Source organism: Onychostoma macrolepis, chromosome 05, assembly GCF_012432095.1.
Source record: "Onychostoma macrolepis isolate SWU-2019 chromosome 05, ASM1243209v1, whole genome shotgun sequence".
Lineage (NCBI taxonomy): Eukaryota > Metazoa > Chordata > Actinopteri > Cypriniformes > Cyprinidae > Onychostoma > Onychostoma macrolepis.
This window is the reverse complement of record NC_081159.1, coordinates 42,394,866-42,420,906: the sequence shown is the minus strand read 5'-3', so window position 1 is coordinate 42,420,906 and position 26,041 is coordinate 42,394,866. Positions and strand designations below refer to the sequence as shown.

At 37.1% G+C, this 26,041-nt stretch overlaps 1 protein-coding gene across 2 annotated transcripts in view; it reads right to left on the bottom strand.

Moving 5' to 3' along the window:
- Nucleotides 1–207: 207 nt before the first annotated feature.
- The window catches only part of srrm3 (serine/arginine repetitive matrix 3), a 92,874-nt gene continuing 67,040 nt past the window's right edge, over nucleotides 208–26,041 (bottom strand). Inside the window, exons 9-14 of one of the 2 annotated variants that reach the window (XM_058776501.1) lie at nucleotides 24,651–24,758; nucleotides 23,074–23,254; nucleotides 13,675–13,955; nucleotides 11,770–12,012; nucleotides 10,903–11,025; nucleotides 208–3,588 (exon numbers count right to left, since the gene is read on the bottom strand). In XM_058776501.1, coding sequence (XP_058632484.1) covers nucleotides 3,384–3,588; nucleotides 10,903–11,025; nucleotides 11,770–12,012; nucleotides 13,675–13,955; nucleotides 23,074–23,254; nucleotides 24,651–24,758 — 1,141 coding nt within the window. In that variant the 3' untranslated portion in view covers nucleotides 208–3,383. The remainder of the gene's footprint in view (nucleotides 3,589–10,902; nucleotides 11,026–11,769; nucleotides 12,013–13,674; nucleotides 13,956–23,073; nucleotides 23,255–24,650; nucleotides 24,759–26,041) is intronic. The other variant, XM_058776502.1, reaches the window with a different exon arrangement.

Genomic DNA, 26,041 nt, shown 5'->3' with positions numbered 1-26,041 from the left:
GATTCATTTATTTTTAATTTTAGTTTTTATTTCCAGTTAGTAATTTTAGTGCTTCAAGTTAGATAGTTGGCAAGGCAACATATTAAATTTCAAGTTTTTCATCTATTTTATTTCAACAAAAATATTTTAATAGTTGTAGTTTATGATAATAACCCTGACAAGAAACAAAGGGAAATTCAAAATCAAGAACAGCACATGAAAAGATGGTCCATTTGTAGATACTTTTATTATGTGTTTAATTAGGACTGGTCACTAAATCTACTGACTTTATACAGCTGGGAAGTGAGAGCCATGTCAACTCACATGAGTGTCTGTAAAATCATATAACACTGAAAAAGGAAGACTGAGGCCGATTCCTGCATCACGAGGTTAAAGTTCACTGTCATCCGGCTCCTTTATTAGCTCTTTCCAGAACTCACAGAAAGATTGAGAAAGAAAAAGAAATCACTGATAAAGGCCAGTTCAGTCTCCATGATGAGAGAATAAATAGTACAATAAATCATAATAAATATTTGCAAAATGCAAACTCATAAAACAACAATCTGTCTTCTGCTGGAAAAAAATCATTTCACAACAATTCATTTTGGTTCTGCATTTAAGGTCAACATGAAGCTCATTTTATTCTCAAAACACAACATACTTCAGACTGCACCAACTTTTTGAATTATAGAAAAATGCAAGATAGAAAATGCATCAGGAATTAATTGGACGATGAAGTTGGCAGATGCTTGAGAGGTAAAATGTATTTTTGAAGTTGTTTCAGAGATGAAAAATAATAAAGACCATTTTTTCATGAATCATATACGACCAGAGGCATTAAGAAAGTAAATTGAATCAATTCTGATTTCATGTTGACTTTAAAGAACGCAGAAGCTTGTCATTGCAAATGATCCAAAATGTGTTTCCAAAGTACTTTGCGAACAGAAAAGTCCTTATAAAAACAGTTTCTCAGAGCCAAAAATTCATAAATAACAAAAAAATATACAACAAATAATAAATAAATAGCATCACATGAATAAGTCACTGAATAAATAGAATAAATATGCTGAAAAAGACGTGTGCGTGTATATTTTTGCAGCCTGGTTTCAGGAAAGTGCACCTACACTAGAGACGCGAGTTTAAAAACAGCAGAGATCAGAACTGTACATGGTGTCTATATAACACAAAGCTCTATTTATATGCACTAAACACAGCCAAAATAGAAGTGGAATACTGTATATAATAAGAAATATCACATCTCCAAAATGGAATGGCATTATAGGTGCATCAGATATGGATTTTCCAAAGAGATCGGAGAGTAAAGGACTGACACCCAGAAACGCAGCCTCTCCTCTGCATCATGCCAAGCTTTTCCACATACAAAGCCTTTATATAATCCGCTATAGAACTTGGAATATACAGTGCATAGTTTACAGCCAAAACTTGCAGCGTAAATATTCAAACTGAAACATCCTGAAATACAATCATTATAATACAACTTCTTGAAAAAACATGAGTTTTTTTAAAATACTAATTGGGTGAATCTCACAAAAACTGTCAGTCAAAAAAAAAAAAAAAAAAAAAAATTGCATAAAAAAGATTTTTGTTTTTTATTTGTATTATTATATACATTTAAACCATCCAATCATCAATAAATAAATAAATTATTTAAAAATAGGAAAAAAGACAAATTCAATTTGCATAATAAAAGTAAACAAAGCATGTATTTTTAAAATCTTTTTAAACATAATTCAATAATAAATAATTAAAGATTATCAAACCACCAAACTGTCAGTAGCCTAAATAAAACATTGTATAAGTACTATTAATGTGTGTGTGTGTGTGTGTGTATTTCTTTACGATGTGGACATTTCTTTATGAGATTCACCCAAATCATAAGCTACAGTAAAACCGAATCATTTGTTCTTGCTTTCATTCATCAAGTTGAGTCTGAATCTTCACTGTAGGAATAAAGTCTCTTGATTTGGAGAACGTTTTAGACTCCATCACATTAGTCTCTCATTGTTAACCCAGTTTTTTGGTTATTTTTGCAGCGTGGAAGAATTTCAGGAAAAAGTGCTCATCTCATCTTTGTTCTTCAGGCCTTTTAGTCTTTAAATAGAGACACTGGATCTATTTGTAACATTGAATGCTGACAGCATCATAAGTGTGTGTGTGTGTGTCAGCATCTTACAGTATTTGACGTTAGTCAGCAACTCTTGGTGAGTAAAATGAGCGGCTGATTTTAATCTGTACAGACTGCCCGTGTTTTATTGTGTAACGTCAAATATATTGTTTGCAGTTATTTCCCAATTAACTTACTAAAATGCTTTTGTTCACACTGAACACTCAAATCCACTCTTCAAGTCTGCATGTCATTTCTCATCAGACGTGTTTGATCAGACAGTGTAGTTTATGCATTATATCTGGTGTATCTACATAATTTACCATACTGATATAACGTCTTTTTAAAAATTATTTTAAAAGTCACTGTGGAAGGAAAGTTCCTTCCTTTGTGGAAGGAAAGGATGGAAAAATCTGATATTACGCTTTTTTTTAAATGTTGTTTAAAGTATAAAAAATTGGACAGAGTGGATTTGAGTCAGATACACCAATAAATAAATAAATAAATTAAGAAATAAAAATAAAATTAATAATGATTTTTGCTTTCTGACTGAACAAAGCCTATGTTAAAGGTGAAGGGTGTGATTTCTGCATCATGAGGTCATAAAATAAGCATGTTTTGTCTTAAATATAATATTAAATATATTAAATATAATAAATATAGCCAAGTTTGAGTCAGACATACCAAAAAAATAAATAAATAAATAAAATAAACAAATAAACAGCAAAAAATGATTTTCTTAATCAGTATTTTTGTCTTATTTTTCAGTATAAATGTGTAAATATTTTTAAATTAAATGGATTTAATTTTAGCAAATTTAATTTTAAGAAGCAAAATGAAGTAAGATATAAGTCTTGTTTTCTTAGTTTTTTTTCAGACCCTAATGGCAGATATGTTTTCTGGTTTTTAACAATTTGACAATCTTTTTCATAAAACATTTTGCATTTTGTTCATTTTACCCTCAAGTAATTGTATTTTGATTTAATAATGTTTGTACTGGATATACATTTGTACTGTAATACAAGACAGAAATACTAAGTAAAAAAATCATTTTTTGCAGTGCAATTACCCACTTCACCTTTAACATATCTTATCATTTCTATTCAGTTTTTGCATGCTAACATGTATGTATGGAGCGTCCTGTCAGGTAACCCTCCGGAAACCCTGATACCCGCTGCACTACATCTGCACGTTATATAGTGTTTCCTCCAACACAGATCCTGCGGCATCCTGCGTGGCTGCGATGTTTGTTTCGTCTCCTCCGTACCTTCACTGGGTCTCAGAATCCGGGGCTGTCGTAGCTGCTTTGGCTGTAGTAACTGTGCGCGGGGCTCGGGCTGCGACTGTGGCTGTAGCTGCTGTAACTGCTGTAGCTGTAGTAGCTGCGGCTGCGGCTGCGACTGCGACTGGAGCTGCTGTAGCTGCTGGCCGAGCTGGAAGAGGACGGGCTCGGCCGATAGTACGGGATGGGACGCTTCCGTGCGCTGCGGAAAAGATGGCAGAGAGAGATCATATAATACAGACATGTAATAGAATAAAAAAAATTATAATTTATAAGCACTTTAATACCACTTTGACCACTCGATAACATAAAATATGTGCTGTGCCATCACTTTGTATAAAAACGACCATAGTTAATATTTCATTACAAAGAAGATATGAAACAAAACGTGTTTTTTTGAGTGTCGTTACAGGTATTTTGGTAGTAACTATGGTCACTTTAGTAAATTTACTCAAATTTTCTTACATGTTAGCTTGTTTCTTGATGGTCCAAGGTGGTCTAATACCGCTAACTAGCCTGACCAAGATGATTTAGCAATCAATTTATATATATACAATCTTATATAAAGAACCAACTTATACTGTGAAAAATTAAAACTATATATATGTCTAAAATGTTATTTGGAAAATATTTAGTTCCCTTTCAGTCTGTCACTCTTGACGTCCCGTTGATGAACGACGAATTGGGGATCTCGCTAGAAAGACCAATCTACTGTGTAAACGAAACAAGCCAATGCACATTGGCATGCGATGATTGCATCCAGCTGCTGCTGATCGCAGCGCGAGTATAAATAGGCAGCAGGGGCAACGCATACTCAGCTTTTCGCTTTTGAACCAAGCGGTGTCAATTGTTCTGCTCTTACCAAGCTTCGGTTGTGAACGAGACGAGTTCAGCACGCTCTAAGGGAGCTTCTTCCTGTTGGTGGAACGGCGCTACAGTGGTGGTCGTTTCCCGTGTTGAGTGGGTTTCACACATCAGGCTGCAATACCCCCTGTTTGTGTTGCAGGCGGTCATCTCCCCTGTGCGCTTCAGCACGCTAAAAGAGCCTTTTTCCCTAAAAGAGCATTCACGCGTGGCACGTCTTTTTAAAACGATGTGTCTGTAACAACTTGACGTTGCGTCTTTGTAAAGACGATGTTGCGTCTTGGTATAGATGTCGTTCCACCCATGCGTTTCTGGATGCAGTCGTTACCTGGTGCTTGGTGATAGTCACGATCGCTGCCTCGTGTGTCTGGGCATTAAGCACACTGAGGTGGCGTTTGTGGATGAGTCATGTTCTCATAGCGGGAATATGACCATCTCGGAGTTGCGGGCCAAGCTCCATTACCTCAAAAGAGGCAGAGTTCTGTTGCCTCTACCTTGATCTAGTTCTCATCCTTGCGGCAGTCAGGTGGGGGATACTTCAGGCAGTAGCATGGGCGGTGTGAGGGTAACAGTAATGGCAAACCCTCCAGGGAACCAAGCCTCAGGGAACCAACATTCCTCTTGCACTCCGTAACCAGTTGAGCTGCCAAAAGAACATGCTGGGCCCTCTACAAGGGGTATACCAGCAGTATCCTACGGTGCTCCTCCTGACAATCGGATGTCCTGCCCCGCCCTGGAGCCATTCTTCCCGGAGGTGCATGAAGAGCTTACCAGATTGTGGACGGCACCTTTTACTGCCAGAAACCAACCTGCCAGCTCCTCCTCCTTCACCACCCTCGATGTGGTGCAGCTAGGGTGTGTACTGGGGTCCCCCGGTGGAGCGGTTGGTAGCAATGCAGTTGTGTCCTAATACTGCCTCTACCTGGCAGGGAAAACCATGCCTACGGCATTACTGCAAGTCCATCAGGGTTAGGACTAACCCTAACCCTAATAACGGAGCACCCTGTGGCACCCCCGCAGCCAGACCTCTGTAAACTCCATGTGTGGTCCCTGGATGGGACGCGGAGATTCTAGGTGACCTACCCCAAGAGGTAGTGGAAACCATCACTTGGGCGTGAGCACCGTCTACGAGACACGCTTACGCCTTGAAGTGGAACCTGTTCGTCGAGTGGTGTTCTTCTCACCGGGAAGACCCCCGGAGATGCCCGATCAGAGTCGTGCTTTCCTTTCTGTAGCAAGGGCTGGAATGATGGCTGTCTCCCTCCACCCTTAAGTTTATGTCGCTGAAATTTCTGCTTATCACGACCCCGCGGAGGGGAAGTTGGTAGGGAAGCATGACCTGGTCATCAGGTTTCTTAGGGGGTGAGAAGGTTGAATCCTCCTCGTATACCCTCTTGGGACATGACTCTGGTGCTCAGAGCACTACAGCAGGGCCCATTTAAGCCTTTGCATTCAGTCAAGCTAAAGTTTTTTCAATAAAAACTCTTCTCCTGGTAGCACTGGCCTCCATCAAGAGTGTAGGGGACCTGCACACATTTTCGGTCGACGAATTGTGCCTAGAGTTTGGGCCAGCTGAATCCCAGGTAACCCTGAGGACCCGGCCCGGCTATGTGCCCAAGGTTCCTACTACTCCTTCAGGGATCAAGTAATGAACCAACCTGCAAGCGCTGCCCCCGGAGGACGCAGTCCCTGCCCTAGCTTTGCTCTGCCCCGTCCGCGCCTTAAGATGGTATGTGGTCCGGACACAAAGCTTCAGGACCTCAGATCAGATCTTTGTTTGTTTCAGAGGCTGTGGGCTGGGCGATCCCCAACATGTTCGCTAGATTCTATAGCCTTCGTGTTGAGCCGGTATCCTCCTGTGTTCTCACCTCAAACGGGTAGAAGCACTGAGAGGCCCTGGTTTAGTGCCAGCTTGCTAAACTACTCCAGAGTGCCTGTACTGTAGGCCCTGTCGAGCTCCTCCATCCCCTCGGCAGCAAGACATGGCGGAGCATCTGATGCCAGGCCCTCACTCGAGAACCGGTGAGAACCGGTAGAGGGCTGGGTGCCATATGTAGTGACCTGAGTGGATCCCATATGTGTATTTTCCACTGTATAGCTTCAAGCCTGAGTTTCCCCGACAGACTTCTCTGCCATTTCCCAAAAGGGTTAAAACCATCTCTAAATCTTCCATATGCACCTAAACAGTTGTCCATATGTGTGGTCCTTCGGGAAGGATGGGGCTTCCGCAGCGTTCCTGTTTCAAGTGGAACGGTTACGATTTCCCAGTGTTATCCAAACTTACTGAGTGGGTAGTGCTACAACAACAGTGACTGGTCTTCTGGTTGCAAGCCACGGCCTACACCAAAAAGGGGTGTAGGAGGCTCGCACAGGACACTTTTTTATTTAATTTTTTAAATCTGATATTTAAATATTTTAATCTGAATTTTATTATTTATTTATTTTTACATTTTGTACACTGTTTTTCAGTATATTTATTTATTTATTCTTTTATTTACTCATTTTAAACACATTTTTATTTATTTCAATCAAACATTTTTTTTTTCTAATTTATATACTTATTCAAATTTTCTATTTTAATTTTTTAATTTAATCAAATTCAAAATATATTTTTTTAACGTAAATTGTATTTTATAATATATTTATTTTTACATTTTGTACACTGTTTTTAAGTAAAATTTATTTATTAACTTGTTTATTTACTTACATTATTTAAAGAAATTGTTATTTATTTGAATGATTTTTATTTATTTTTAATTTTATTTTAATTCCATATTTATTTTTACATTATAATAATTTTTAATTATTTACATGTCTATTTTGTATTTATTTATTTTAATCTGATTTTTTTAAATTAAATTTTTATAATTTCTTTATTTTTAAATTTTTTTTCATTATACTTCCCGAGACGTCTCCCAGGCCCCAGTGTGACAACCCCTGATCTAGACCAGCTTATTGGACCAGCTAGAAACCATTCAGAACCATTGACCATCAACAGCAGGTTTCAGCCTTAACATATATCAACAAAACACTGTTGTGGTCAAAGCGGTGGAAGTGCCAGTATGCTGCAATGATGATTAGTTTCTGTAAGAGAAAATGTCTGGAAAAGGCTGAGCTTTGGTTAGTGAGTGTTAACCGCATCATCATCATGTAAACAGACTGTAAATACACACATGGGCTCTGTCTTCAAAGAGAAACATCAGTTCTTATAGTACGTTAGACACACATTCACACTCCAGTAGCGTTCAGTGTTTGCAGTGAGCGGCTGTTAGTTTGTGAGCACCGAGAGAGATCTGACTCTGATCTGTGCCGTACCCCACTACTGTAGTTAGCAGTGTTCTAAGGCTTCATAGATCACTCCAGGTTATTAAGACACTTAAGAACACTTTTACATCATGTTGTTTTAATAATCTTCAGTCAAAGAAGCTTTATAGAAGTACACTTATTTTGATGTGTTGACTAAGATACTAAAACACGTGTAAAGTACTTGATTATAATTTTAACTGTAGTGTGTTATTTGACATAACATTTGAAGTTAATATATTTTACATGTACTAAATTGCAAGTTTATCATTACAACTGTGTAATTTATAAATATATTTAAATACAAGTTTCAATAGAAATGTTATTAAAGTATATTTCAGTTCACCAAAAATTCTTGTCTAAAATATTTAGTTTCTATTAAGTTACATAATATTGTTTTTCTACTCATTACTGTAATGTAGTGTTATATTTATTGGTTATTTGTTTACTTACTTATTTTGATCAAATTTGTATTTATTTTATTCAGATTTGTACTCATTTTTAATATCTTATTTTTATAATAATATAAATATATATATATATATATATATATATATATATATTTATATATGAAATAATATATTAATTATAATAATGTTTTTAGAAAAGAAAGTTGATTTTATGATTTTTTAAATTAAATTAAATTTGTATAATATTGAAGTTATAATATAATTTCTTTTAATTAATCTTAATCTACACAGCAGTAAACTTTAACCATATTTATTTTATTTTATTTTTTATCTTATTTTTATAATATAATACATATATATTTTTATAATATTAGAGTTCATTTGTATCACTTTTATAATTAAAGTTAATTTTATAATATAAAGTTATAATATAATAATTTCTATATTAATCTTGTCAGTTCATTCGGCAGTACTATTTAACCATATTTTAAAGACAATAGAAGTAATTATGAAATTACATATAAAGATGTACTCAAGTCCTACTTAAATGGCTCAAAAACAATATTAAGCTCAACTTATTGCTTTTAATATAAATTGAAACTCTAATATATTTTAATTCAATTGTAAATAACACATAATTAAGTATCCAAAAAATTACACTCAGTTCATACTCAAGTATATTATTTTCATAATAATAATAATAATAATCATTTTTAAAGTATGCTGAAGTGTTCTTCTTTTTCACAACAGCCAGAACGCACTTCTAAAAGCTCAGGGGGAAAAAGCTGATTATAAATATTATTCTAAGTAAACATTGATAAAGTAGTTCAATCTAAGAATAAGATACATAGTTAGACTGAAATCGTGCTTATTTGAGTCAAAATCTGTAAATCAACAGTGAATCTATTCCCCTGTATGCTTCAAGTGAGTATCACTGTTTCTCAGTGTTATTCAGTAAACAGTGAAGTATATTTTCAGTCAACATTTATCTCTGAAAGCCGCATTGGATGGATGTTTTCACTGAGCTCATCGCAGTGCATTCTGGCTCTCAGTATCTCTGTGTCAGTGAACTGTGTGGGATCGTTAGTGTTAATCTGTGAAGAGAACTCATTTAGTGGTGAGAACGACAAAAGCAGAGAGAAAGGGAGTGAGACAGAAGCTAAAGAGACACAGATATAGTTGTACTCTTGAGACGCCGAGAGCTGCTTCAGGAGGAAACCAGGGGGTCCTGATGCATGGCAACAGTTACCATGGTAACCATGCCTGCAGTTTAGCATCATTCCGGTGTGAGGTCGTCGAGGAAACCTTGACATAGGACAGAATAAGTTCAAATCCTGACCAATCAGAGCAGAGGGAAATCATTTGAAGATGTTTCATAATTTGCACGAGTACAGAAAAATAATTTTATAATGCTTATGAACGTTCATTCCAGTACACAGTCCATACTGAAAACCTAAAAATTGTGATTAAAGCAAAGTGAGGACATGCCTTTTCACTCCAATTCTTATGCTGATAATATATGAAAAGAGTTTTGTGTTAGGAAAATCAAAATCAGACTTTTGCACTATAAGTCAAAGCCAGCTGTTTTTTGCTCTAGTGCTAAAATGAGTAGCTATTGGTGAAAACACTTGAAGAATGAGTGCAGAAATCATGCAGTACACAGACTGGCCTGTAGGTGTCAGTGTTTCTTTAATTTGCCTGTTAATGGAAATAAAATAGAAAACATCTTTTAACTTTTTCAGTAATTGAAATAAAGCTGATATTAATGAAAAGAAAATAGTGAAAACGTAAATTAGAAATGTTGCACTAAAATAAACTAATGTGGCAACTAAAATAAGTTAAAGTACTAAAATGACTAAAACCGAAATATAAATATTTTTAAGAAACAAATACAAATTTAAAAAGCACATAACAAAATGACTAAAACTTAAACTAAAATATAAAAACAAACATACATTCAAAATATAAATAAAAAATATGCAAAACTGATCTGATGTAACATTTATTTGCTATGGATTACACACACACACACTAAAGAGAAAATTTCCATATTTCTTAACCCCTATTCGAGTTGATATAGATTATACGGGTTATACCTATACAAATGCTTTCATTATAATAAACTGCATAATATTATTAATTAAAACTAAAACTAAAACCATATATTTTTTATTTGAAATAAAATGAATGTTAACTAAAATAAAAAAACTTAAATAACTAAAACTAAATAAACTAATAAATAAAAATTAATAAAAACTATAAAGATGAATTACTCCAAGGCACTCGTAGTAACAATAAAAAGCCTTTAATTATAATTAATTTCGGCTTTAAAGCCTTCTTCAAGATAAAATAAAATAAAATAATAAACACTACAGACATATATAAAAATCTAATAAAAATGACAAAAACACAAAATTAATCAAACTTTAACTGAAATTAACGTGAAAACAGAAAATATCAAAATATAATCTAATTCAAAATATTAACAAAAACTCTAATAGTATTAATGACACTAAAATAGCACTGATTCAGGTGTAAATGATTTATTGGGACTGAAAGAGTTCTGATCAAGGCGTCTATTCATTTTCACCAATCACCAAAGCAGTAAATGTCATGTGACTAATTACTGGAGAAAAACCCAACAACAACACTGACTGGCCTTCAAAAAAAAAAACAGACAGGGAAAATATAAATCCATTTCATGCTAGGAACTTTTGATCTACTGTAGTAAAATGTAATATTTGCTTGAAATATGCTTGAAACATTTGCCTCTAGATGGTGCAGTTATGACATCTACCAGCAGAGGCAACCTGCAGTCAGACCTGAAAACAGCCTGGAAATGAAGAAATGACCATGCATTCCCACACAAAACCATTACTGCACTTTACACAGAAGGAGAAACGCCCACAGACTCCTGAGGCAGCGTGAGATGTCTTTACCTGGTGATCCTGCGAGCCTCCATAAAGCTGGGCGAGTCTCTCCGTCTCTTGCGGATGGGAGAATAGCTACGCGAGCGGCGGCGAGCTCGTTCTGCATCCGAGTGATGAGGACTGTCTCTCTCCCTGCAGACAGACAGACACAAAGCATGCTGGGACTGAGAGGATTTGAGAACGGTCTGCTCAGATGACTGGATTTATTTGCCAGAGACTGCAGGAAGATCGCTTGAGGTGCATCTGGCTTTCACTTATTTTAGGGGCTTTTCAGGGATTGTTTTGTTCTTGTTTTAAGCATAAAATGTATTGAGGTTTATGAGTGTGTCACTTGGCTCATTGGCACATTTTCTTTCTTATTTCTGACAAAAACTCATTTACTTTTCAACATTTTTGTCTTCAAATTTTTTGGTTTGTTTGTTTTTTTGTGTAAAACAAGAGATCAGAAAAAAATAAAATAAATTAAAAGAGAAAACAATAATTTTTCTGATCTCTTTGGCAGATATTGTTTCTTATTTTAGACAAAAACATAATTTTTTAACATTTTTCTTTTCTAAAAAAAATCATTAAAATTAAACAATTTTATGTGTAAAATGAGAAAAAAATCCGCCATTGGGGTCTTAATTCAAAGGGAAAACAAGATTACTTTTCTGATCCTACTGACTAAAATCTTTCTAGTTTTAAGCATTTTTCTCGTGTCTGATATATATATATATATTATATATATATGTATCTTGATTTGAGAATGTTTAGATATTTGTACTGGAAAACAAGACAAAAATACTAATTTGCAAAATCACACTTCCTCCATGAATATTAATGAGTTTGTTTTATAAAAATCTATTTTTCTAAACAATATTAACCCTTTGTGTGTACCTGGAGTTGTTCTGACGGACGTGTGGTGATTTGTTCTTGCTGGATCCGCGTTCTCTAGAATGGGCTCGTGACGACGACCTCCCGCTGCTCCAGGAGCTGCTCCTCTGCCGGGCCGTCCCGTGACTCTTGCTCTTCTTCTTTTTGGACGTGTGTTTGTGCCGACCCGGCGACACAGAGGAACTCCGGTGGCGATTCTGACCGCGTCCGCGATGGTGCCGCTTAGACGAATGAGATCCTTTCGTTCTGTGTGAGAATACAGTGATAGGCTTGAGAAATGGTGCTCGATATGCTTGCTTTTCATCATCAAGAGACTTAAAAGAGATCTCAGTTTTGGTTTATTTAGGGATCTACTGTAGATGTTTTTCTTAAACTTACTCAAATTGACATACAGTAAGAGTACAGAGTTATGAAATGAATTTGAAGCATGAAAAATGTTTGAGTTCGTATTGAGATCTCTGACTTTTGATAGCAGATTTTGTTTGTTAAATATTTTGGCAAATCTTTGAACAGCTACATTCAAGCTGAAGCTGAATGTGATCCCGGATGTGGAAAATCACATTTAATCAGACATTTTTCATTATGATCTGGGAAACTTTCTGATATGGAAATATATGTATCTGATTTCTCTGACTTCAGTGTCAACTTAGCATTTGTCACTGCTTGCTTAATTTGCCCTTGGCATACATAATAAAATAATTATTAATTGCATTTTAAAATTGTGAAATATTATTAGTAGTTAAAAAAAAATCTATTATAATATATATTTTAAAATGTAATTTATTCCTGTGATGAAAAGCTGAATTTTCAGCATCATTACTCCTTCAGAAATAATTCTAATATACTGATTTGCTGCTCAGCTATTATCAATTATTATTGGTGATCAATTATTAATAATGGTTCTTATTATTCTCAATTTTGAAAACATTAAGTATTACGTTTTTGCTTAATATTTTAGTGGAAACTGTGACACGTTTTTAGGATTCTTTGATGAATAGAAAGTTAAAAAGGATCAGCATTTATTTGAAATATAAATATGAACATCTTTACTGTCACTTTTGATCAATTTAATCTATCCTTTTCAATAAAACTATTAATTTCTTTAAAAAAAAATACTCACCTCAAACTTTTGAATGATGGTCTATATAAGTTTCTCAATATCAAATCAGCATATTAGAATGATTTCTGAAGGATTATGAGACGCTGAAGACTGGAGCAATGATGCTGAAAATTCAGCTTTGATCACAGAAATAAATTACATTTTAAAATACAGTATATTCGCATTAAAAAAAACTGTTAATGCAAAGGGTTATAATAAAATGTGCCTCACACGGCTCCGGGAGGTGAATAAAGGCCTCCTGTAGCGAATTCATATCCATATTTCAAACCAAATAAACACTTTTCTCTCACTTCTGCTGACTGTCGTACACATGACCGGCATTTTGTTTTGTTCTCTCTCCGCGTTCATCAATAATCACGCAACGCCGACGTCCTGCGTCATCCACCAGAAGGGCTTACGCGTACCACAGTCAGCAGAAGTGATAGAAAAGTGTTTATTACATTTTAAATATGGATATTTTTCTTACAAAAGCGTATGGAATCTCTACAGAGGCTTTTATTATCATGTGAATAAAGGCCTCCTTTATTCACACGTGTGAGGCACATTTTATTATGGATGCACGAAGAAAGTCACACACCTAGGATGGCTTAAGTGTGAGTAAATAACAGGCTAATTTTCATTTTTGGGTGAACTAACCGTTTAAATTTTTATAATATTTCACAATTTTTAATGTATTTTAGATCAAAACCCTTAGGATTAGCCTTGGTGAGAAGAAGAGAAGTCTTCCTGTATAACTTCTGACCAGTAATGCATACATCTGAATAAATGATAAATGTTAATGTTCTTACTTCTTCTGATTCTTGGTTTTGGTGTGTGGCTCAGTGTCACTGCTGTGTGCCGGCGAGTGCGACGTCTTCTCTCGAACCCTCGGCCTACCGCCGCGTCTCCCCGATGACTCTGAGAGCGGTTTGCCCATCGCTGGCCTGTCGTCTGCGCAGCCGTCCTCTCCCGTCTGCACCGCTGGTCCTCCGGGGCTCTTGAGACGGTCGGCGTGGTGTTTAGCACCTCTTAGATGAGGCGACGCATGCGTCTGCGTGCTCGAGGGAGATGGAGCCAGAGATCGAAGCTTCTGTAGATGAATTATAACCAACAAACCAAAGGGAAAAAAGAAATAAATGTGAAAAAAAAACAAACAGAAAGAGAACAGTGAAATTAGAGTCTTTTTCCTCCTGGGTGGAAGAGCGTTATCGTGTACTTGGCAAAAAAATATCTAAAAGAAAGTGCTAGGATTGTTCTCTGGCTTATAGACAGTCCTCTATTGTGCAGCGCATGCAATACTCGGCATGCAAAACCATAATGATTTGAAAAGAATAGTCCCGAAAGAAAATCGAAACAAAAAAGGGATAGAGGGAAAATATGCGAAACTCTGAAAGAAAAAAGTTTAGAGAGAATATAAAGAGCGACAGAGACTGGAGAATATACAGTAGAAGAGAAAGAGGACTTTTTCAATTTCAGAAAGAGCTACAAACAAAAAAGGTGAAAAATAAAACTAGAAAATAAAAAAAAGACAACTTGACGGAACATCACAGAAATGGAAGGAACGAAATAAAGAGTCACAAGAATAGATTCAATCGAATTAGAAAACAATTGGTCTTCTACTCAATAGAACTTGCTTGTAGATTTGTTTTGTCCTGCAGACAATTGCTGAGATGTGAACAGCGACCCATTTCCTGTTTTAATAGCTTTTTTAAAAGGTTATTCTGTTTTTCAACTCCCTTTTGGTTAACATCCACTTACCAATAAAGTGGTATTCCCTCCTTTAGTAGGTAAGGTATGAAGAGAAGGGAAAAGTGGGGCAACATAAGTGCATCATTAGATTCACAAAATGCAAGAGAAAAAGACACAACACCCTTCCCTGGATAGTGAGTATGAAACAATGCATGAAAATCAAACCAAAGAGAGAAAAAGACACACAAAAGAAATCAAATTCAAACGGATCTCACAGTGTGTGGGCTGGAACGCGAACAGTTTGAGTGCATTTTAACAGCGGTTCACTCTTCTGTGCGGTTTTAAAGCTTCAAGAGTGACTGTAATGTGTTACGAATGGATGCTCTCATTTCAACAGTTTCTGAGTAATAACCTTTAACTGAACGTCCATTATGGGTTATCCATCAGTTGAATTAAAGACCCCATGAAATGGCTCAACAAGCGGTTGTTTTTTGTTCATGCATTTCTTGTTGAAACAGAAAGTTGCAGTAGCACACACAATACTGGGGATATTTTAATAGCCAAAACCTATCAAGGACATGTTTGTGTCATAATGCACCCCATAACCAAAGGAAAAAGAAAAGAAATCATATTTTGCATAAAGCCAATGAAGCCTATTTAAGTCAATATCTTATTTTCTTTAATGCAAAAAAAAAAAAAAAATCACATTTCACATACAATATTTTCATTTAGAAAATAAGCATACTGTACCTCAAACTTCCTTTACTGTAATGCAATACGGATAGATAAATAAATAAAATATTACATATGCATAATAGTAGTAATCAATTATTATTATATAATTGAATATTATTATTATTTATAATATTTATTAATCATTATTTTACAATTTATATTTACATACAAAATAGTGGTACACGTATACAGTACATATAGCTCTGGCTCTGGAACCAAACTCCTAGATAGGGGTTGGACTCTCTCCTTCTCCGGAGTCGCTCAGGGTGAGAGGTACTCACTCAGAAGTCCCAGACTCTGCGTCACTGTGTCGAGTTTTGCCCGATAGACGAGAGCGTTGCCTCACTGCAACTTCATGATGTGGGGTAGGGGGGAAGGCTCTGACTGTGTTCTGTGTTTATGCGCTGAACTACAGTTCAGAGTCTCTGGCCTTCTTAGAGGTCTTGGGTGGAGCCCTGGAAGGGGTACTTTTATGCTCATGGAGGGGGTGATTGGGAGGAACAGCCTGCCTGATCTGAACCCATGTGGTGTTTTGCTATTGGACTTCTGTGCTCAGCATGGACCAAAACCATGTTCGAACATAAGGTGGTTCAAAAGTATACTTGGTAATAGACCACCTTGGGCCAAAGGTTTTGATCGATTACGTTAGTTGTATCATCAAACCTGTGTCCTTATGTTCTGGACACTTGGGTAAAGAGAGTGGCAGGGCTGTCAACTGATCACCACCTGGTGGTGAGTTGGATAAGATAGCAGGGGAGGCCGCCGGACAGACCAGGGAAACCCAAACAAATGGTGAGGGTTAACTGGAAACATCTGACGGAGGATCCTGTCTGGAACATTTTCTACTCCCCATGTTCAGAGAAGCTTTTCCTTGCTCCCAGGGACAGCTGGAGATATGGACTCGGAGTGGGACCTGTTCAAAGCCTCTAATGCGGAAATGGCTGCTGTTGATGCCTGTTGTGGCGACAAACCCAAGAACACGCTGGTGGACATCAGCGGTGAGAGAGGTCGTCAGGCAGAAGAAGGAGGCCTTTTGGGTCTGGTTGACTTGTGGGTCTCCCGATTCTGCCGACAGGTACTGGCAGGCTAGAAGAACTGCAGCCACAGTGGTCAGGTAAGCAAAGACTCAGGGTGTGGGAGGAGAAGTGGCAAGGTGCCAGGGGTGGACGAGTTTCGCCCTGAGAGGCTGAAGGCCCTAGATGAAGTTGGGCTTTTGTGGTTGACACACTTGTCCAACGTCGCGTGGGAATCTGGGACAGTGCCTGGTGATTGGCAGACAGATGTGGTGGTTCCCATTTTTTTAAAAAGGGGACCGGAGGGTGTGTTCCAATTATAGAGGAATCACACTTCTCAGCCTGCCTGGGAAATCCTATGCCAGAGTACCGGAAAGGAGAATCTGACCAATTGTCGAACCTCATTTGGAGGAACAATGCGGATTCCGTCCCGGATGTGGAACATTGGACCAGCTTTTTACCCTGGCAGGAGTCCTGGAAGGGGCATGGGAGTTTGTTTATCCAGTCTACATGTGTTTTGTATATTTGAAGAATGCTTATGACCATGTTCCCCGGGATTGCTTATACTGTAGGGGGGTGGTCCGGGAGTATGGGGTTCTGGGTTCATCCAGGTTCATGCATGCTCTATACTACCAAGCAACATGTCTCATAAAAAGCTGCCCGGCAAAATTGCTCAAAATGTTGCCCCGTGTATCATCATCCTTAGGGCGGCATCACTGGTTTTCACAGATGATGTCATGCTGATGGCTTCATCAGGCTGTGACCTTCAGTGCTTACTTGGGAGGTTTCAAGCGGCTGGAATGAGGGTCAGCACCTCCAAATCTGAGGCCATGGTTTTCAGCCAGAAAATGGTGGATTGCCCACTCCGGGTAGGGAGTGAGTTGCTTCCCCAAGTTCAAGTTCGAGGACGAGTTCAAGTACCCCGGGGTCTTGTTCACGAGTGAGGGTAAGTTGGAGCATGACAGGAGTAGCAGTAATGCAGTTGTTGTACCAGCCCGTCGTGGTGAAAGGAGAGCTAAGCCTAAAGGCGAAGCTCTCGATTTACCCGTCGATCTATGTTCCAACCCTCACCTGTGGTCATGAGCTTTGGGTTATGACCAAAAGAATGAGTTTTACGGGTACAAGAGGCTGAAATGAATGAAGGTGGCCTGGGCTAACCCTGAGGGACAGGGTGTGAAGCTTGAACATCCGGGAGAAACTTGGAATAGTGCCACTACTCCTCCGCGTTGAAAGGAGCCAGTTGAGGTGGTTCGGGCATCTGGTAAAGATGTCTACTGGACACCTTCTGGTGGAGGTGTTCCTGCATGTCCATCTGGGAAGAGACCCCGGGGCAGACCCAGGGATTATATCTCTAGGCTGGCCTGGAAACACCTCATGATTCCCCAGGATGAGCTAGAGGAAGTGGCCAGGGAAAAGGACGTATGGGTGTCCTTACTCAGCCTGCTGCCACTGCGACCCAGTCCCAGATAATGATGAATAGATGGGTGGATGTACTATAAAATTTTCAAAAAGTGTTGAAAATACATCACATATATAAAATATATAATTTATATATATACATACATACATACATACATATTTATTTATTTTTCTTTTTGATTTTGAGGTGCAATATGATCTAATCAAAATTTCACATTCAATTTAATATGTTACCTGATGGTTGTGTAATTTACTAGCAATATCCGAGTGAAAATTGTTTCTACACCAAATTTTCAGTGTATGGATCAGGTGAAATTCACACACGTAAACCAAAAAGCACAAAACTTTAATTTGGATTTCATGGGGTCCTTAAAAAAAGACTTCACAGCTGAGACAGCAGAATTGAAAATTGAGGCTAAAATATTACACTAAGCAAAGCACTGTCTATGTGTTACACTATTCATCCATCTGTTTCTTTTTTATTACCATCGGAAGGCAAGGATTTCTGATCGACCTCAAACACTAACTTAACCAAAATAAATAAATAAATAATAATAATAATATCATATAAAAAAAATAAATAAAATTAACACAGATGAACGTAAACTCCAGATACTTCAGAAACAGCCCTTGTGTATCCAAAAAATAAAAAGGAGGGAAAGTGACCAAATCATATGACACGTACCATTTCACCAAAGACAAAAGGAATGCGGCACAGACAGGAAATGCATTCTACCGAAAAATAATAAGAAAAATCAAATAAAACGCAGACAAGAGATGGACCTGTGGGGAGGGCAGTGTACTGAAGACTGAAGCATGAAAGCAAAGGTAGATTTCAGATTGAAACAAAAAAAAGAATGAAAATAGAGCAAACAGTTCTAAAAGGAAAACAATGAAAAACAACCCGCCAACCTTTGGTTTTCCTCAGATAAACAAAGAGAAAAAGAGAGAGAGACACTGATGTCAAGCTAGGGTGCTTGTCACATTCTCCACGTGCGTAGGCAGAGCGTTACCTACCTTCCGCTTCAATCAGTGACACGTATGCAATATCAACAAAACAAAGGAAGAAAAAGGAAAAACAAAAAGGAGAAAGGAAAATTCTCCGCAGCGAAATGGGAAAAAGACAATGAATTCTTTTAGTATCCAGGCTAAGATAATTGATCCACAGACTAAAGGAGACAATTCCAACAAAACGAAGCAAAACAAAACAAAAAAAGAGTGGACATACAAAAGGAAAAATCAAAAACGACAAAGAACCCAAAACGAAATGAATCAGAAATAAGAAACCCCCAAAGCAATCTACATGAATTGCTGTCTTTTTCGCTTGGACACATGTGCAGCCACATTCTATCGTACGTTAAGGAGCGTTAGGGTGCGACAAAATCTCAACAAATCCAATTTGCTAGAAGGAACGTAAATATCGATGGCCATGCATGCGCAATGTGGTTTAATGGGAAAAGAGAAAGCATGTCGGGACAACGGACAGCACAAATGAACGGGTGAAGGGAGAGGGGTGTTGGGTGGAGGGTGGTCACTTCTAGGATGGACGACTAACATCTCAAAGGGACCCCAGTCACGTTCGTTAAGCCGTATCGTTATCGATCGGTCTGCGCAATGAGAATTTAGTGCTCGTTTGTTGGCACTTGCTAAAACTAAAAGTAGATTTTTGCTCTCAGCAATTGTCAAAAGTCTTTCACAAAGGATGCAAAGATGCCACATTCGCTTAGGAAGAGAATCCAAATGGCTTGGGTCCCTTTTAGTGTAACAACTTTACTAAATGACCCTAGTTAGTGTAGTTTGCTGTCGGCTAATGTTTACAGAGCGTCAGTTTGTCCCTGTCAAACATCTAGACGTACATTACACCACTCAAATGTTGACAGGAAGGAAACAAACACCTAGTTACACTATAAGAATGTATATTTATACATAGCAAGTGCTAGTGAAAAGTGAGCATTAGAAACCATGTCAATGAAAACCATCTGAAATCACCAATGGCACTGAACCGGCCCTTGTCAGTGGAGATTTGTCAGCCTTTACCCAAGAGAGAATTCATGAATCTGTAGGCTGTTGTGACCACAGATATTGATGCCGCATTAACAGGCCCAAACGCCATTTTTTGCATTTTCTATGTTGGTTTTGGACGAAAATTTGGGGGAATGATTTCAGCAGAATTACTCTCATATTGGTATTTACAAGCATAATCGAATCGGCAACCATTCTTATTACCACAATACATCAGCATGTCCACCATACTGGAAAGGTCAATATAAGAATTATATTCTGCTTGTTGCAGATGTAACAAAATGAGTACTGATAAAACACTCTGCACAGTTATTATAGAGCTCTGACTGCTTAAAGTTTCTAATTAAAGCTATAAGGCCATAAATAAATAAAATGAACAAACATAGGTTTTTAGATATAGTAACAAACATAGCCATACAAAATCGTAATGTCCAAACTGGCATTTCTTCAATTACCCAACAATGTCAGTTTTTTTTTTTTTTTTTAGTGGCAGAAAAGTTGTTAAGAACATTAAGAACAAAAATAAGAAAAAAAAATTGTTGGTCAACAATTTATCATCATAGAGCTCTGACTGTTTGAAGTTTAAAATTAAAGCTATGAGGCCATGAACAATGAACAAAAATATGATGTTTTATGGATATAATAACAACAACAATAATTATTATTATTACTATGATTATTATATCAATTTAAAAATAATAATATATTTTTTTAATTGTTAACCATAATATTAATAATAATAATACATTTTATTGTAATTGTACATTCCTAATCTGAAACACACTCCATGAATTGAAGAACACTATTTATAAAGGACTATACAATGTTTCAATCCATTGACCTTTCCAAGATGGCGGTGCTAATGACAAATCCAGATCAGCCAAATGCAGCATCCACATATTTTCTATCCGTGATTGTAACATTCAGACTCATTCATCCTCTCAGCAGAACCAGGAATGACAGCTGATTGGCTAAAAGCGTCTGAGGTATTGGTCAATGAAAACCATCTCTTGATTAACAGTTCTTCACCTTACATTACAGAAAATGATCAATAATAAGGGACGATCTGATTGCAGGTCACAGATCATCGGCTCTTTGAACACCTGATACACATCTGGAAAAGGGTGCTACGGTAAAACTGAGCAGAAAATGAGAGTTTCAACTGTATTGACAAGAAAAACTAGTAGACATACCCATTTAATCTACTCGGTCCAGTTCCAAATCATATGAGTGCTTTTTACACAAACAAGACAGAAAAGTTTGGGCATTTATTTGTGGGAAGAGATCATGTGAATTCATAGAGGTCAAGAAATCAACAAAACAGAGGGATGAATTCAGCAAATGAAAGGAGAGAGAAAGAGAGCATGAGAACTTCTGAAAAACTGCATGCAAAGTAAGTATGACCAGATATCTGCTATCTCTCCAAACACAGGTCAAAGATTAGCTGAATAATTGACGTCTTGTGGCCGTATTAGACACTGTGTGACTGTATGAATACATACAAAATATGTCATGCATATTTAAATTACATTGTTGTCATTCTTTTCAGCACAAATGCAATTAATGTGGTGTTATTACTATATAAAACAATTAATTCCTCCTCACTGTCTTTGAATATACTGCGCTGACATTTTCTGGTATACAATAAAATGTACAAGATAAGAAAAACATACAAAACAAAACGTGTTTGTATATGATTTATATGTGAAATTTAGACTGATATTCAAAATAGCGGTAACACTTACAAGGTCTCATTTGTTAACACAAGTTAATGCATTTGTTGCATTCCATCAGTTGCTCAGCAATGGATGCTCTGCAGTGAATGGGTGCCGTCAGAATGAGAGTCCAAACAGCTGATAAAAACATCACAATAATCTACAAGTAATCTACACCACTCCAGTCCATCAATTAACATCTTGTGAAGCCGAAGCTGTGTTTTTGTAAACAAAAGCTGACGTTTTAACTTCAAACCATTGTTTCCGGCTAATATACAAGTCCTCTATCCATAGTATTGCTTTCGGTTACACTTTATTTTGATAGTTCACTTTAGACATTCTACTAACTATAAGTAACTTTGCAACTACATGTCAACTAATTCTCATTCATTTGCAACTACATGTCTACTAACTCTCAGAATAGACTTTTAGTTTAGGTTTAGGGTTAGTAGAATAAGTTGACAATGACATATACTTGCAAAGTTTCTCATAGTCAGTATGTTGTGGACCCATCAAAATGAAGTGATAGAAGATATTAAGCAGACAGTCTACTAATGCTCTAATGAATGCTAGTTGATGCAAAGTTACTTACTGTTAGTACAATGTCTAAAGTGGACTATCGAAAGAAAGTGTTACCTTGCTTTCTCCACTGAAAAGTCATCTAATCTGAATCAGGAGAGAAATCTGCACAGATCAAGCACTGTTTACAAGTAAAAACAGTCCAAAACAGTTCTAAACAAATATATGGGTGGTTGTGAGAGAAAACAGGAGATGGACTTTTTCACTGGAGGAAGCGCTATTATGGATTTGTATTTTAGTCGGTTTGAATTCAAAACGTCCATAACAATGGATTTGTTTCTTACAAAAACACAGCTTTTGGCTTCTAGAGATGTTAATTGATGGACTGGAGTTGTGTGGATTACTACTGTGATGTTTTTATCAGCTGTTTGGACTCTCATTCTGACGGCACCCATTTACTTTGTTCATTGTTAGTTCATGTTAACTAATTTAGTTAACTAATGTTAACAAATGAAGCTAAATTGTTACCAAAATATCTATAATTAATCTGGTTGAGGCATCAAATGTCTCTTTCATGGGATGTTATCCAACACCAGCTATTAAATTATTAGCAATAATAGATGCTTTATGTAAAAAAATTGTTGCAAGATGCCACAACCGTCAGTTCGGGATGCCTTCGGGATGGAGCTGGTGTCTCCATGTTTAACAATTGGTTGTATTTTAGTTTCCACTGTAAGAAAAAAACTTTTAAATGGATCCTCAATATTTCCATTCATTCTCTTTCTAGAAATGAAAAAGTCAACATGACTTGTGCGTGAAATAAAGCATGACATTATTACAGAAAGAAAAATGATGGACATCTGTCTCGACAAAACAAAAACCCTTCCCAACAAACACATAAATGGCTTGAGAACAGAAAAACTCACAAAATGGAGCCAAAGAGGGAAAAGAGATTTAGAGTCAACTCACACAGATATGACTGAATCAGTTGGCGTGTGTGTGTGTGTGTGTGTGTGTGTGAGAGAGTGTTTGTAGGATTATTAGGATTATAACGGCAGAGGAAACAGATGAAGGTAAAGTAGAGGAGACTACATACATCGTTCCCTTTATTCCCCTCCGTGTGATTGGCTCCTGAATCTTTGCCATTGCGTACACGGACGCTGTGGTTCCCATTCTGCCACGTGATTGGCTGGTCAGTGCTGGGGGACGGCAGTGGGCTGTGGCTGGGGTGACTTCCTTCCTGTTTGTGCCTGTCGTTCCTGCACTTTGCACTTGATCTGGTTTGAGAGGTCAGATTGGAAAGGATTGAGTTTAGTGCTTCACTCACAAGTACAATGGCAGTGCACTGCTGAAAATCATTTTCTTATTCAGTATTTTTCAGTAAAATATCTACACATTCTTAAATGAAGACATTTATTTGAGAAGCAAAATGACAAGATATAAAGTATTATTTTCTGAAAGATTTATTAAAAATAAGTGGCTTTAAATAGTAACAAATGTCTACCAATGGAGTAAGAAAAATAAAACTTGTTTTCCCTTTGAATGAAGTAGATTTTTCTGACCCCACTGGGCAATATTTTTCTTGTTTTAAGTATAAACTCACTTGACTTTGATAATTTCAGAAAACAAGATCAGACTATAAACCTTATATAATTTTGCTACTGAAGTATGTTAAGAATGCTTAGATAGTTGTACTGATAAAAATACTGTGAAAGAAAATATTTTTTGCAGTGTATTTGTTGTGTACCACGTATAATAAACTATAGTCCAGGGATTGGCAACTGTTTTGACATGAAATGCTATTTTTAATTTTGTTGCTTATCATACTGCAGGTTGTTTAAAAGTTTAAAATTTGATCAATTGGGATTTTAAAACTGAATTAACAAAAATTGCAGATGCTTTAAAACAACAACAAAAAAATACTTGCAGGAGGGAAAAAAAATATTCTGAAAATCACATTTCTGATATTTCCATTTTTTAAGAAGAAATTAATACTTTTATTCAGCAAGCACAAATTGATAACGAATACATTTATGTTACAAAATATATCTATTTTAAAAAATGCTGTTTTTCTGAGATTTCTATTCATCAAAGAATCCTGAAAAATAAAACGAATCATGGTTTCAACAAAAATATGAAGCAGCAATCTTTTCAACACTGATAATAATCAGTAATGTTTCTTGAGCAGCAAATCAGCATATTAGAATGATTTCTGAAGGATCATGTGACACTGAAGACTGGAGTAATGATGCTGAAAATTCAGATTTGATCATTGGAATAAATTACATTTTAAAATATATTCACATAGAAAACAGTTATTTTAAACTGTAATATTATTTCACAATATTATTGTATTTTTTTATCAAATAAATGCAGCCTTGTGCTTTGAAATGTTCAAATGTAGTGTAGGTCCTTACACAGTTAGTGCAGTAAAGTCATAATAAATGACTATGGCTCTCCTTCAAAGAGTGTAAGAAGCTTTTCTGTCTTTCTGTCATAGTGATTCATTCCCTTTCTGTGATGACAGTGCTGACTAACACCACATTACCACAGTCTTATTGTAGTAACCATGGTATTTTGGCAGAAACTATGTTCACCACAGTAAATGTTTGTTAGAGGAGGTTTGTCGGAGGGCCTGTGAAATGGAGATAAGAGGCCGAATATAAGCCGCACCTGCTGGGTGATTTGGAGACGCTGGCGGTGGAGGAGACGGATCCGCTGCGGGAACTACAGCAGCTGCCTCTGTGCTGAGAACTCCTGCTGGGAGACTCCACTGAACACCTGCGGGACACACACACACAAACACACGTCACACCACACACACTCACACACTCCGCTCACACCGCTTCATCATACACCTCACAGTCTGCGTCATCAATCCTTTCATAAACAATCCATGCATACGGCCTACACTGACATGAGTATGAGTGTTGGGTGTAGTGGGTGGTTGCTAGGATGTTGCTATGTGTTTGCTAAAATGTTCTGAGTGGTTTTCAGTGCATTGCTACTGTAGGTGGTTTCTAGGGTGTTCTGGGTGGTGGCCAGCATGTTGCTATGCATTTGCTAAAATGTTTCAGCTGGTTTACAGTGAATTACTTAATGATTACTCTGGTGCTTTAGACGGTCACTGTGGTGTTGTAGGTTGTTTGAAAGGGTGTTGCTACGCAGTTGCTAAAAAGTTCTGAGTGGTTGTCAATGCATTGCTAGGTGCTTACTAGGGTGTTTTAGTCTGTTTTTTGTGGGTGGTTGCCAGGGTGTTGCTACGTGTTTGCTAAAATGTTCTGAGTTTTGTCAAGGCATTGCTAGGGAGTTTTAAATGGTTATTAGAGTGTTGGGGGCAGTTGCCAGGGTGTTGCTATGCAGTTTTCAGTGCATTGCAAGGTGGTTACTAGGGTGCTGTTGGCAGTTACTGGGGTGTTGCTATGCAGTCGCTAAATAGTTCTGAGTGGTTGTCAAGATATTGCTAGGTGGTTACTAGGGTGTTTTAGGCGGTTTCTTGTGGGTGGTTGCCAAGGTGTTGCTATGCAGTTGGTAAAATGTTCTGAGTGTTGCCAAGTGGTTGTCAGTACATTGCTAGATGGTTACTATGGTGCATTAAATTGTCACTGGGGTGTTGTGGGTGGTTGCCAGTGTGTTGCTATGCAGTTGCTAAAAGGTTCTGAGTGGTTGTCAAGGCATTGATATGTGGTTACTAGGGTGTTTTAGACCGTTTTTTTGTGGGTGGTTGCCAGGGTGTTGCAATTGTTAGGGAGTTTTAAATGGTTACTAGGGTGTTGTAATGCATTAGTAGCATTACTAGGTGAATACTAGGGTGTTGTGGGCGGTTGCTGGGGTGTTGCTATGCATTTGCTAAAATGTTCTGAGTGACTCTCAGTGCAATGCTAGATAATTACTATGGCATTTTAGATGGTTACTAGGGTGTTGTGGGTGATTGCCGGTGTTGCTATGTGGTTGCTCAAAAATTCAGTTGACAGCATTGCTAGGTGGTTTCCAGGGTGTTCTAGATGGTTACTAGGGTGTTGTGGGTGGTTGCCAGGGTGTTGCTATTTAGTTACAAAAAATTG